Source organism: Sorex fumeus, unplaced genomic scaffold (assembly GCF_029834395.1).
Source record: "Sorex fumeus unplaced genomic scaffold, SorFum_2.1 ptg000020l, whole genome shotgun sequence".
NCBI classification, from domain to species: domain Eukaryota; kingdom Metazoa; phylum Chordata; class Mammalia; order Eulipotyphla; family Soricidae; genus Sorex; species Sorex fumeus.
The window spans coordinates 4058302-4073189 of NW_026606077.1; the positions used below are offsets into that span (position 1 = coordinate 4058302).

The 14888-nt window shown below is 41.6% G+C and overlaps 1 protein-coding gene across 1 annotated transcript in view; it reads left to right on the forward strand.

Moving 5' to 3' along the window:
- The window catches only part of MYPN (myopalladin), a 90075-nt gene that overhangs the window by 43280 nt on the left and 31907 nt on the right, over nucleotides 1-14888 (forward strand). The window contains exons 7-10 of the mRNA XM_056113402.1: nucleotides 6309-6450; nucleotides 8916-8939; nucleotides 11233-11349; nucleotides 12091-12460. Coding sequence (XP_055969377.1) covers nucleotides 6309-6450; nucleotides 8916-8939; nucleotides 11233-11349; nucleotides 12091-12460 — 653 coding nt within the window. The remainder of the gene's footprint in view (nucleotides 1-6308; nucleotides 6451-8915; nucleotides 8940-11232; nucleotides 11350-12090; nucleotides 12461-14888) is intronic.

Sequence of the window (14888 nt, forward strand, 5' to 3'; positions counted from 1 at the left end):
GAAAGTCAGATAGTTAAGAAATTGGTTTCTGTGCTCTGGAGTCATGGCCGTGCTGGAGAGCCGCTCATGGGGGGGGGGGGCAACTGGTGACCTCGGTAGGGCGTGAAGGACGGACCGGAACGCCCCCCGACCCATGAGGTTTTAGTCGCCCCCACTCCCCCGGCTCATACCTGCTGTCCACAAGGCTCCCATGTGGCCGCCATCTTTCTTTCCAGAGGGAGGAGGGCGGAAGGGAGCAACACCCTTTCCCCTCTGGGCAGAAATGATTGCCTGGATTAACGCATAGTCCTTTCACTTTTCTGCTCCAAGCTGCTGGGTTCTGCATTAGGTCATTGTGCTTCTGGGGCTGTGGCCGTGCTGGAGAGCCGCTCGTGGGGGCAACTGGTGGCCTCGGTAGGGCGTGAAGGGCGGACCGAAACCTAACACTTATTCTTTACCTTTAATCCTCCTGGGCTTATTAGAGTAACAGGTTCATCTGCCTTTATGTGGTGACTCGGATCGCCTCCTAATTATGTGCTCTGTCTGGCAGATACATAGATGCCTTTAATAAATAAAAATGAGCTCATCATTCCTATTGGTTCGATGAATCTCCCAAAGCATTTTAGATCCCTGGTGGAAAATGGATGCGGAGACTTGGATGAGACTTCCTCAGCCCTTGCGATGAGCTTCTGTCTCCATAAATGGGACCAGGCCTGTTGAAACGCAGCTTGCGAGGCTGGGCGGTAGCTCAGATTCCAGGGGGACTTATCAGGCAGCAGTGTGCTCGTGTTAGTTTCCGTCAGTGAGGACAAGACTGAGGTCATAGTCACTGCTGGTGACATTAGCAAATTTCTGAGTCAGAGCCACCAGTGGAGGGTGGTAGTCACGTGGTGTGAGTCATGATAGCTGAGCTTTGCATATGTTTGCTGGGTTATTCCTGCTCTACTTACTTCTTTAGGGACTTCTGTCATTCCAGCCCCAGTGACTCACTTTCTATACAGCCCAACAAAGGCTTTCTCTGCCAGTCAGGGCAGAGGGCCATTTTTTTTAAGAACAGAGTTTTTATTTAACTCCTTGTGTGTCCTTTGATGTCAAAAAAAAATTAAGATTACGATGAAAAGGAAGGTAGTCCAGCAAAAATAGTGGCAGTCTGGGATTCCATGTGCTCGACTTAGAAGTAAGACCTGTCTTTTAAAATATTGTGTGGAGATTCACGATTCTCTGTTCTCTATACAGAGTCAAAAACATTTTCACTCTGTTGGTGGAGGGGAAAACAGTGCTCATACTCTGGGAGTGTGAAAGGAGTTAGACAATCAAATTCAAAACTATTCCTATCTAGGCTCCCACTTCAGCGGCAGCTGCCTGGGCGGGCTTTCAGGGAGCCCTGAAAGCTGTCCTGGCTCCAGCTGCTTCGGCAGTAATTTGAAGAGTGCAAGGGGGCAGGGGAAGTGAGAATTTGAAGAAGAGCTCTTAATTATATAAGCAGAGGCAGGAAACCCTAAAATAAATGGACTTGTGGCCGGATCCAGATTTTTAAAGATTACACAGGCCCTTCTCTCTAGCCCAGCAATTCCAGAATTTTCCTAACTCAACTGTTACACATTGCAGACAGTCAAGGGGCAAAGAGGCCTCCTTCATATCAAGCAGTTATTTATCATTAAAAATTTCTCCAATCCAATACCTTCCATTCTAGAGCTGTCCATATACCAGGCTGGATTATGTAGTCTCTCTCTCTCTCTCTCTCTCTCTCTCTCTCTCTCTCTCTCTCTCTCTCTCCATAATTTTCTAAATAAAACTATTTACTTAAAAATATAAGCTAAGGGCTGGAACGGTAGCACAGTGGGTAAGGGTTTGCCCTGCACGCAGTCCACCCGGGTTCAATTCCCACCATCCCATATGGTCCCCCGAGCATCGCCAGGAGTAATTCCTGAGCACAGAACCAGGAGTAACCCTTGTGCATCGCCGGGTATGATCCAAAAAGAAAAAAAATTATAAAATAAAAGCTAAACAAATAAAAGCAAAAAAAAAAAAAAAGCTTATTCGGGGCCAGAGTGATAGTACGTTGGATAAAGTCATTGCATTGCATGTAGCTCACCGCTCACCTGGGTTCAATCCCCAGCAGCCCAATGGTCCCTCGAGCCCCTCTAGGAGTGATCCCTGAACAGTCAGGAGTAAGCACTAAACAGTTCTGGGTGTGCCCTCTCCACCCCCTGCTCCCCCAAAAAGCCTTCTCTAATTCAACTCCATTCTAAAATACTCTACACATTCACTTACAGCAGAGATTCCAAAAGTTGTTTGGATTCTGCTCCCACTTCAGAAAAAGAAGAAAGAAAGAAAGAAAGAAAGAAAGAAAGAAAGAAAGAAAGAAAGAAAGACAGAAAGAAAGAAAGAAAGAAAGAAAGAAAGAAAGAAAGAAAAGGCAGCCTCCCTCATATCACCCACACTGAAATCTACCTTCTTTGAGTGAACAAAAAGAAAGCATCCCCTCCTCAAATGCAGAAGGCAACTATGGTCCCCTGGATTGGGGACACCACTCCCCACCACTCAGAGGAAACAATATCATCCACCTTAGAAAACATTAAAAGTAACTCCTTTAGGAGCTGGAATGATAGTCCAGCGGGTAGGGAGTTTGCCTTGCACGCAGCCGACCCGGGTTCGATTTCCAGCATCCCATATGGTCCCCTGAGCACCGCCAGGAGTAATTCTTGAGTGCAGAGCCAGGAATAACCCCTGTGCATCTCCAGGTGTGGCACAAAAAGGAAAAAAAAAAGAAAAAAGGTAACTCCTTTAATATCAATGAACCTGGAGTTTATATCATTTAACCAATACAAGAGATTGGTAATCCTTTCTCAAGTATATTTCTGCATTATGTTTATGGATTAGGTTAGCTAGGCAGGAGCCATGTTCTTTTGAATTCACATCTGTTGGCATAAGTCAAGCACAAAGTAGTACTTATTCTGTGGCAAGTAAGTTAAGAAAAGATGTTCTGTTTGTTGTTTTGTGATTTCAGAGTTAAGAGGAACAGAGAAAAATCAATTTCAAATGGGGATAGAAGACATGCTTCACAAAGTTCTGTGTTGTCAGTCACCCTCAAAGAATGCTCCCACAAATGATCAGGATGGTCATAATGCACAGGACAGATTTACACTGTGGCTAGGGTTACCTCAGAACATTATGGGCCTTTTACTTAGTGACTTTACTCCAGATCCGCAATTCCTAGTGAAGACTAACTTAATCTTGGCTAGTAGGATCATGATTTACTTGTCTTTATTTATCTCCAGTGAAGTCGAGATGATTACGATGAACTTTGGACATACCATGACGTTAGCAACAGCCTAATACCTAGTACTGTACTGAAAATGGCACCCTTTGAGTCCAAGTGGTGTAATTGGATGGACCCTTTGTAGAAAAGCATGAAGCCTTTGTAGAAAAGCACATTTTTGAGCAGTGATGATTTTTTTCTAAGTGACTTGTAAGATGATCTTTGGTACCTCCTTTACTGGTGATGATGTGTCACTCTGGAACAAGCATCCGCCTTTACTGTAGATATCTAGTATCTCAGGCAATTCAGCTGGATTCTCAATAGAATACAGGTCCTGACCTTCAGTGTCAGCAGTTGGTTGAATAACAATAACCAGCTAATGTTGGTCTCTGTTGAGGTCTCAAGGAGATCCTTCTGCAAACAGGTTTTGGTATAAATGCTGCAGATCAAGACTTGGCCCATATAGTTTTCTTGAACTACAAACCATGCCAGATCATATCGAATGGTGTCATTTAGCTGATATCCACCCTTAAATATGTCATGTTTCATTTTTTTCCTTCTTTTTGGGTCACACCCGGCAATGCACAGGTATTACTCCTGGCTCTGCACTCAATAATTACCCCTGGCGGTGCTCAGGGGACCCTATGGGATGCTGGGAATCGTACCCGGGCCGACTGCATACAAAGCAAATGCCCTATCCGCTGTGCTATTGCTCCAGCCCCTCATTGTTTTAATCCCTCTGCTGTCCCCACCTCTGCAGATGCAGAGGCAGGTGTGTACTTGTTGCTTGCTTTAGTTTTCTATCTTGTTTTCCTGGATAAGAAATGAAACTCCATCCTGTGTGAATTCCAGGGAGATGTATGACCTCTGTTAAATGTTTCAATAGCCTAAAGATCTTCCATTTAGAAGTCAGAAGTCAGAGTAGAAGACATATGCACCAGCTTGATAGAAGCACCCTAGACTTATTGATGTTCCCTACACTCTTGTTTGTTTTATGAGGGTGGCCATATCAGTGCTACTCAGAGCTTTCTCCTCAGGCCTTACTCCTAACTTTGCATGCATGGATCACTCCTGGAAGGCTCAGGGGACCTGAGGGATGCCAGAGATCAGACTTTGGTGGACGCATGCAAGGCAAGCATCCTAACCACTGTACTGTATCATTCAGGCCCCTGATGCTCCCTACTTTCATGACTGCGAATATTCCATTCTTGTCGCTAGAACGTGTAGTTTGGGAATATAGAGAATAATCCAATTTTCTACCCAAAATTTCTATAGTAATTTAGAAACTACTATATGTTAACACCATCCTGAATTACTTTAACAAATAAATTTGGTAACGCTGAAAGAGAACACTAATCGTGTACTACAGCGCCCCTGGCTGTCACAATTATCAACATCCCATTGAGGTAGAAGTCTAGCTCAAGTCCTGTTTTCCTTAGACAAATCATATGTATTTTGATGAGGCGTCGCACAAATATTGAAAGTTGTTCAGGTGAGAGTTGGGAACAATCATAAAATATTTTAATAGTGAAAGAAAAAGCCACTTGCTTTCCACTTCTGAATCTAGAGCCAGTATTTCTAAAACAAGGCCCAAATTGTAATAACAGAAAATTGTTCAGCATTTGTTTCTTACAGAAGTTGTGGAAAAACGAAATAATACCATTTCCGTGTTTACAATCTTTATACCTAAACTAAAAACAAAAGTATCCCCACATACATGCATTTTTCAATTGATGATCTACTTCTTGGGGGCGGGATGGCAGGGTGACACCAGGGAGTGCTCAGGGATTGTTCCTGGCTCTATGTTCAGGAATGATCCCTGGCAGTGCTCAAGAGACCACATGCTGGGGCTGGAGAGATAGCACTGTGGGTAGGGCATTTGCCTTGCACGCGACCGATCCGGGTTCAATTCCCAGCATCCTACCTGGTCCCCTGAGCACCGCCAGGAGTAACTCCTGAGTGCAGAGCCAGGAGTAACCCCTGTGCATCTCCGGGTGTGACCGAAAAAGCAAAAAAAAAAAAAAGAAGAAGAAGAAGAAGAGAGAGACTACATGCGGTGTTTTACAATCAAATGAATGTGTGACTTTAAGCTCTCAAATCAGAGGGGTGAAAGACTGAGTTAAAGAAAAATACAGTCTGGTTCGCCCAGAGTCTACTGTCTAGCACACTAATATTTTATAATCCGCAGTGGTATATATAAGCTTTTTTGTAGCACATGACATGAAAAAAACATTTAATGATATTTTTTGCAAGATTACAACCTATATTGCAGTATGACCTACACATGACCACTTTTATAGAAATCCTTGTTCTAAACATGCATTAAAGATCACTGAGGCACCACTGTAAGTACACATGAAGAAAATAAAATAGCAGAACAAATGTCAATTTTCAGGTCTACAGAATGTAGACAAAGGAAAGGCAGGAAGATAGAGTTGACTACCTGGGCACAGAGCTGGTCAATCTCAAGGACTTGTTCGATATACCTCTCACTTAATGCGGATTTTTAGTTGTCTTTCTTATATGTTGCGCTTTTGGTTTTGGTCACATTCAGTGGTGCTCAGGGCTTACTCCCGGCTCTGCACTTAGTGATCACTCCTAGTGGGGCTCAGGGGACCATATGAGATGCCAGGAATTGAACACTGGTGGGTCACGTGCAAGACAAGTGCCCTAATCACTGTACTATCCCGGTGGCCCAACTGTCATTATTTCTTAAAATCAAATTCCAGTTGGGCTTTTAAGAAGGAAGCACTTTACCCAAATTAGTATTTTTGCAGACTCTGTTTTGCCTGGTATTTAATAAACTTGTCTAGCACTGCAACATAGAGGAAAAGAGAGAAGACAGTAAGGAACATGCTTCCCACAGGCTCAGATGTTTCTCTCCTCAAAAATAGACCAGTGTACATCCCCAGAATGAAGCTGCTGGAGAGATTAGATTTGGAGGAAATTCAAATATGGAGGCACTGGTATCTTTTTTCAAAATTTCATTCTGGAACAAAATTCCAGTTCTAACTCTTATTTTCAAGTTAAGAACTTTTTAGTTCTAACAATATTCTTCTCATTATAGATGTTACAAAATTTATCAGCATCTGAGGGTCAGCTGGTCGTCTTTGAATGCAGAGTAAAAGGAGCTCCGTCACCTAAAGTTGAGTGGTATAGAGAAGGGACCTTGATAGAAGATTCTCCAGATTTTAGAATTTTACAGAAAAGTAAGTTGATGTTTTAAATTAATTTTTCTGATGACTTATTTGTATAAAGATACTGTGTACATTCTTTTTAAACAGAATAAAAAGGAAAAAAAAAAAACCTTGTAATCAAACTTCCCTGTGAATATTCTTGTGTCCATTCCTTAAGAACTTTTCCCATGTATTTTAATAAAATCAATCACACTTTTATTATAAATTAATTCTTCATAGTATAATCTTTTTGAAAATTAATAGATCTTCTAGAAATAATTCGATGCAATGGATTTTACGGGATTTTTCTATTATAAAAATTTAGATTTTTCATAAAGTTTTGCTATTATGAAATTTGTTTAGTGTTTGTTAACAGAGCAAACCTGTGTATTGGATAAGTTTGAGAACTTGATTTGCTAGACTGTAAATTTACATATTTTAAGAATTGCATCCAATAATGTTGAACTGAAATTAGAATGATAGTATGGTTGATCATTCAAGCTGGAATGCTTTAGGGAGTGAAAGAGTGCTATTAATAGTTACTCAGGATCCCAGTAATAAACAAGTTGAACTTGTTTATTTATTCAACTTGTCTCAGTTGAACTGGGATACAAGTTGCATTCATTATATTCTACTATCGTTGGAAGCATATGGAGATGGATGCCTTTTTTTGGCGGGGGGGGGGGTCACACCTGGCGATGAACAGGGGTTACTCCTGGTTCATGCACTCAAGTATTTTTCCTGGCAGTGCTCGGGGAACCATATGGGATGCTGGTAATCCAACAACCCCGGTCAGCCACGTGCAAGGCAAACGCCCTACCCTCTGTGCTATCATCACTCCAGCCCCGGGGATGGATGCTTTTATCTCATGATTTTCCCAACAATGAGTAGCAAACATTTTTTTAAATTTCCAAATGCTATGGGCCCCAAATGGAAACGTGTGTGGTTTGCTGGTTTGTTTTTGTTTGTTTGTTTGTTTGTTTGGGGGCTACACCCCATGGTACTTAGGGCTTCTCCTAGCTCCGTGCTCTGGAGACCACATAGTACCGGGGATCGAGCCCACACCTCCTGCACACAAAGTATGCTCTCAGTCCATTGAGCTGTCTGTCTGGCCTGGAAACACCTGTTTTAATCTGTATTTCACTAATTAGATTTAAGATGGATTTTTTCATATTTACAGGTATTTATTTGTATTAACTTATTTTTAAATTTCTGTCATAACAAGTAACTTATAAAAATGAAGAAAGGGTTTTGATTTTTTCTATTGTAAGTGTTACTTACCTCTAAGTGCTTACTTCTTTTCCTTCTCTGACCTTGTCATGCGGTACTTACCTGAACCCATCCTAGTCATAAGATAGATGATAGATCCATTCCAAGATACTGGAAGTCACTTGCTTTTTTTATTCACTTGTTTCTCCCAATCACAAAATAGCAGTGCTTGATCAATACGATATATAACCCAGGCTGTTTTAGATTTAACTTTAATACAACAGCAATAATATAGTCTGGCTGATATTCAAACTGAGAAAATAAAATTCAATCGTTACATTGCTGTAGTAGACTATAACTAATTTCAACAATTGCTAAGTGCCTGCAATATGATATACATTCATTGACCACCAATATTTGTTTTGGGGCACTTTCAGAAATGCCAATTTTTAAAATATCAGTAAAAGGTAAAGGTAAAGGCCCTCCCGTTGTTCATCGATTTACTCGAGCGGGCCCAGTAACGTCTCCATTGGAGACTTTGTTGTTACTGTGTTTGGCATATCGAATACATCACTGGTAGCTTGCCAGGCTTTGATGTGCAGGTGAGATACTCTCGTAGCTTGCCGGGCTCTCCGAGAGGGGCGGAGGAATCGAACTCGGGTCAGCCATGCTGGCCGCGTGCAAGGCAAATGCCCTGCCGCTGTGCTATCACTCCAACCATTTATTTGTTATTCTATAGTCCAATAAAAATCTTCAGACAATTGAAAACTGGAAGATGAGAAGATTTTTGGTAAAAGAACATTTTCTGTGTTGCCAAAATTTTTAAGATAAAGAAATCTATCATCCAAAAGAGGCTCTCAAATTTAGAATTTTTAGAACATGAAGTATATTTTTCACTTTACGAGGATGTGAGAGCCTGAAGTCCAGAGAGTCTCAACTGACACAAATTTTTTGTCGTAGTTAAGGCGGAATGGGTACCAATCAAAGCAGTTTGTTTCTGAATCCTAGATAAACCAGAAATTTTTCCTCACCCAAGGGAGGGCTGGTGTGTCTCAAGATACATCAATATAATTTAGTGAGCTGTTCTCTTCGTGTCTTTCAATGACAATCATCACATTCCTTTTAAAGTCATTAGTTCTGAGGTCATTTTACCTAATGTTATATTCACATAACCCTATCAAATCACCACTGAATATACAAAAGGCTATGAAATTCTCCAGAAAGTTGTTAATGAAAATACAAGTGTTCGGTAAAATAAATGCTCAGAATCTTCTGTTTTTTCCTTTTAGAACCTCGATCCATGGCTGAGCCAGGTAAAAATTGCTTTAAGTTTGTTTTATTAATCTGTATAATCTTTGATTTAGTATTTATAATTAAAATGTAGTGAAATTAAATAAGGTTAAAATTGTTCAAAGAAGGTTAAAATTCAGTTGTTAGGTTGTTGGGGTTATTTTTGGGGTGAGGGCCATTGGGATGGAGGGAGGAGATACAAACCAGGGCCAGAGAGAGTACAGGGATTGAGGTGCTTCACTTGTATGTGGCAGACCCTGTTCAATCACTACACCATTGTTCCCTAAGCACCTCCAGGAGTGACCTCTGAGCACAGAGTGAGAAATAGTCACCAAGCACCACTAAGTCAAGTGCTCCTTAAATACATATCATACAGCATATGTATACGAAAACGGTCCCGAAGATCCTTTTTATGATCATCCTGAAAAATCAAAAGATATTTGTAAAGTCTCATAAGAATGATGATTTGAGGGGCTGGGACGATAGCACAGCAGGTAGGGCTTTAGCCTTGCACACGGCCAACCCAGGTTTGATTCCCTGCATCCCATATAGTCCCCCGAGCACCGCCAGGAGTAATTCCTGAGTGCATGAGCCAGGAGTAAACCCTGTGCATCTCCGGGTATGACCCAAAAAGAAAAAAAAAGAATGATAAATTTGAGTCATTATCAAGCTTTTCACTAGGTGGTCCACAGCACCTAATAATTTTAGAGTAACTGAGTAGAGGACTTGGGAGGTGGTGAGTGCCCAAACCAAGTTTTGCCTTTCCCAGCCTCACAAGCTAAACTTTCATTAAATATCCTTTAGCGATGGAACACTCCTGATCAGATAGCCTTAATATCTTGTGGGTTTACCACATCGTTTTGAGTATCAGTTGCTGAAAGATGAGAATATGAGTGTCTGGGCAGGGAAACAGAGAAACATAAGTCAAGAACCCAGGAAAAGCACAGAGGTTCTGAAATTGCTTCCATCATTTTGGATTTGCGGGCAGCAAAGAAAAACCTAACTAAATCGACTTACTTAAGTAACAAGAAAAATGTGGCCTCTTATATAATTAGATGCATAAGAAATGGTCTACTACTTGAGAGTAGTTCATTTATTATCTCACAGGTCATCAAGAGTCGAGCCTCCCCACCTCCACTTCACCCCCAGTTTTCTATTCTGCCATTTTCAGTCTTTCTAGGCTGATTCCATTCACACCTAAGATGGCGGCCTCCATTTCATGCAGATGGTCACATCCAAAGGCAAAAACAAGGAATCACATTCTCTTTTGCCCTGTTTATAAAGAAAATCTTTCCCAGAATTCCCCAACAGACTTTTCTTGCCAGCTCACTGAGAGAATTGTCACTGACATGCCACCACTTAGCAAGAACAGGGAGAGTATAACTGGCTGAAACCAATTATTCTCATCCCAGGAAGAGGCCATTATTAGAGCTTTATTAGTCCTTATTTTACACACACACACACACACACACACTTTTCATTTTGTTCCAGCACTAAATCTATTTTTGTTTTTATGGCATGTGGTTATTTTTTACACTTTATTCTAAGCAATGTGGTTTACAAAACTATATCAATAGTTTCATAGATTAAAATTCTAGCATCGCACCATCCACTAGAGTGTCCACCTTCCTCCACCTTAGTCCCAGGGTCACCTTCCACCACTTCCACACCCCTTACTTCCTTGTGGTAAACTTTCTACTGGAAAACAGTTCTTGGTTACCGTTTTCTTTGTGCGTCTGTGATTTCCCTACCATGTTTCTTTATATCTCACATATGAGAGAGATCATTCTGTATCTATCCCTTTTGGCTAATTTCACTCAGCATGATATTCTCCAGGTGAGTGTGTACATACAGTCAAATTGCATGATTTCATCTTTTTTTCAAGTAGCTGAGTAGTATTCCATTGTGTGTGTACTGTAGTTTTATGTCCAATCATTTCTTCATGGACATTTGAGCTGTTTGAAGATTTGGGCTATTTTTTGTAATTTAATTTTTTATTCAGTTCTAATTTTTGATATTGAATTAATAATATTAGAAGATAATCTAAGAATACATAATATATAGTGGACATTTTTATACACTCTGCTTAACTGTAGTGTCTACCTAGAGTGATTAGTCTGTCTACCTAGAGTTTACATACTTTGATTATTAAGCTTCCAATCAGTCAATTCAATCAAATAATTATTTGGACTAGTTGTTTTAGAACAATATAGTCAATCATCTATGACTTTTGTAAAATTATCATCTTATATCAGTAAATTCCAAAATTTCATTTCCATAATTAAGTTGGTAACCTTTTGTCTTACTGGCACTTAGAAGAGATTTGTACTTTGGTCATTGCTGAGGTATTTGCAGAAGACTCTGGATGCTTCACCTGTACTGCAAGCAACAAATATGGCACAGTGTCGAGCATAGCCCAGCTGGACGTAAGAGGTAAGGACTCAGAGGTACTGCTCAGGTTAGATTACGACTCTGATATGCATATGAAGAGTTCGTGTTTTCTTTTTACCTTGAATATGAAGCTAGATTAATTCACTTATTAAAAAAAGACTAGTATTATTGATGAAAGTGTTCTCAAACAATTTAAATCCAATTTAAAATTCCTTATGACATTTACTGCCATCACCTATCATCCTGCTGTTACCTATTCTTCCCTAAGAAAGCATTGCCTTGGTCTTATGACAACATCCAGTATTCTTTCCAAAATGTCAAAGTTTAATCTTGTTGGTATCTTCACCATTCTTTTTTTTTCTTCCTATGTTTATTTATTGAATCACTGTGGGAAAAGTTACAAAGCTTTCAGGTTTAAGTCTCGGTCATACAATGATCAAACACCTTTCCCTTCACCAGTGCTCATTTTTCACCACCAAGAACCCCAATAAACCCCCCTCCCACCCCTCCCAATGCCTGTGAGGCAGATGATTTCTACTTAACTCTTCTCTACATTGATTCCATTCATTATTTCAACAAAAGATGCACCATTATTGTTTAGAATCCCCCCCCCCAACAATCACACCGTTCTTTAATAGCCCAGATGCTGCTGCCTGTCTTTCCCCACTAAGACACTCAGTTGAATACTTTGCCTTTGGGCTCATTCCCCAACATGACCTTCCAATTTTAATCTCATTCTCTGGGATGTTTCTAATGACTCGGATCCAATTCTTGTCCTTTCAGGAAATGAGGAGCTCAGTAACAATGGGTCTCTTCACTCAGCCAACTCCACCACCAATCTGGCTGCTACGGAGCCACAGCCATCCCCACCAAACTCAGAGCGTCCTGTGGAACAGCCTCGCAGACCCAAACTCGAAGGGGTTCTGGTGAATCACAGTGAGCCTCGATCCAGCTCCAGGATTGGACTCCGGGTGCATTTCAACCTGCCTGAAGATGACAAGGGAAGTGAAGCCTCCTCTGACGGTGGATTGGGGGCCACCAACCAGCCCAGGCCTGATTCCTTCCAGGAAAGATTCAATGGACAGGCAGCAAAACTCCCTGAGCCTTCTTCACCTATCAAAGAGCCCCCTCCAGTTCTGGCCAAGCCCAAACTGTAAGTCAAAATTAGAATAGAAAATGAAGAATACCTGCGAGTTTCTCTGAATCTGTCTTTCTTTTAAAATGATGGACCTGAAAAGGGAATTAGAAGATGAGAAAATACAAATGAAATACTCTGTAAGCTGTGCCCCTTTATATCAATATAAGTGTCTGATCACTACCCTCCTTTTTACTAATAGTTTACCATTGAGAAATGTTACACCTAACGTAGTTCAGAGTTTTGTCTTCCATGAAAGGGTCCAGATAAAGCACTTTCAGGGTCTGGAGTGATAGCACAGTGGGCAGGGCATTTTCCATGCACATGGCAGACCTGGGTTCTATTCCCAGTATCCCATATGGTCCCCCCGAGCAACACTAGAAGTAATTTCTGAGTGCATGGACCAGAAGTAACCCCTGTGCATCGCCAGGTATGACCCAAAAAAGAAAAAAAAAACCTTTCGTACTCTTCCTATAAAGCCCTGTTCTGTATTCAATCATTGTTATTATCTGTCTTTTTCTTATAGTTCCCATTTCTGCTTGAGCTTAAGTTCTTAGTAAGTCATTACAGGAAAATGATTAGTACATTTTCAGGTGAGTCTTTGCTATGCTAGATGTGCTGTAGTAACCAGAGTTGGATTCATAGACATGTAAAAGGATGTAAAGAAGAGTCTTAATTTTCAGACCCACCACAGAAACCTGATGTGGTTATTGCCATAGTCTCTAGACCACCTCTATCAGTTCAAAGTTCATCCATAGCCAAGCAAACACAGAACATGAGCTACTATTATGGTGTTTGATTCACACATCAAGATAATTAAATTATGTTTCTAGTTACAAAAACTTTCTACTATCAACAGGAAAACCTACAGTAGCAGCTATACCATATCTCACAGCTTCCAATGCAGGCCACACGATATTTATTCACTGGAATCAGTCCAGGCTGTTTAGTTTAGCTTCTTATTCTTCTCACTACCACATTAGGCAACATTCTAGGTTTAAAAAATAAATGTTACAAGAAATAATGCATTTTTAAACATTTTTGTAACAAAATTTTGTAAAAAAAAAAAGTTACAAAATATGCATCTTAGCAAATTATACCCAGAAATTTTTTTTTATTTTTTATAATTTTATTTATTGAATCACCGTGAGAGCAGTTACAAAGCTTTTGGGTTTAAGTCTTGGTCATACAATGAAACATCTGTACCTTCACCAGTGCCCAGTCTCCACCATCAAAAACCCCAGTATACCCCCATTCCCCGCCCTCCCCCTACCTGTGGGGCAGATTATTTCTACATTACTCTCTCACTGCTTTGATTACATTCAATATTTTGACACCAGACCCACCATTATTATTTGGGATTTTATCCCAACACTCAGATCTGCCAAAAAGGCAACAGTAGACAATTTGTTTTCTATTGCTGGTTATGGAATAACATATGATGTCGCGTGGCTGCAGTAGTGGCCACGTGATTTTGAAATTCCAAAATTTTAACAATTAAATCTGGAGGGATTTCTGCCAAAACTTGCTGGGTTCCGAGATTTGTTCCTGAGTCTGTGGGATCACGGCTGTTAAGCAGTTTGATCAGGAGCCAGAGAGGCCTTTCGTGGGCAGCAACTCGGGTGTCTCGAGGGCCGGCTCCACCCCCATCCCGTGAGGCCCCACGTGTCTCGTCACTGCAGGCCCAAACCTGACTGTCCAATGGCCTTGGCGGATGGCAGCCACCAAGCCACCAAGGGGTAGCAGGTGGAGAGACAGCACCCTTTTCCCCCTGGGGTGGCCTGGCGACAGTAACCTACTGCAGGGGCCGGACACAGTTCTGTCAAAAGCTGTTGGGTTTTGAGATTTGTTTCTGAGTCTCTGGGATCATGGTCATTGAGCAGCTTGATCAGGAGCCAGAGAGGCCATTCGTGGGCGGCGACTCGGGATCTCACTGGAAAGGGGAGGAAAGGGCCGACTCCACCCCCATCCCGTGAGGCCCCACGTGTCTCGTCACTGCAGGTCCAAACCTGACTGTCCAGTGGCCTCTGGAGGATGGCGGCCATCAGGCTGCCAGGGGGAACAGGCCAAGACACAAAACCTATTCCCATCTGGGGTGGCCCAGCACTGGTTACCTACTGCAGAGACCAGATGCATTTCTACCTAAAGCCACTGGGTTCTGAGATTCGTTTCTGAGTCTCTGGGATCATGTCCATTAAGCAGTTCAATCAGGAACCAAAGAGGCCTTGCCTCCAATTATATAGCTGAGCCTGAGGTGGTTTGTGGTGGTTTGTTTCTCTATCACGTACCTAACTTTTGGCCGTTTACTTTCTTGGTAAACTTTGCCCCAAGTTTTTGGGGCCTGGCCAAAGGCACAGCAGCTATTTTGGGGTATCTGGAAGTCTGAAGGCACCATGAGGCTGCTGATGCACTCACCTCATAGGTACAGACTGACCTGCTGGCGGCA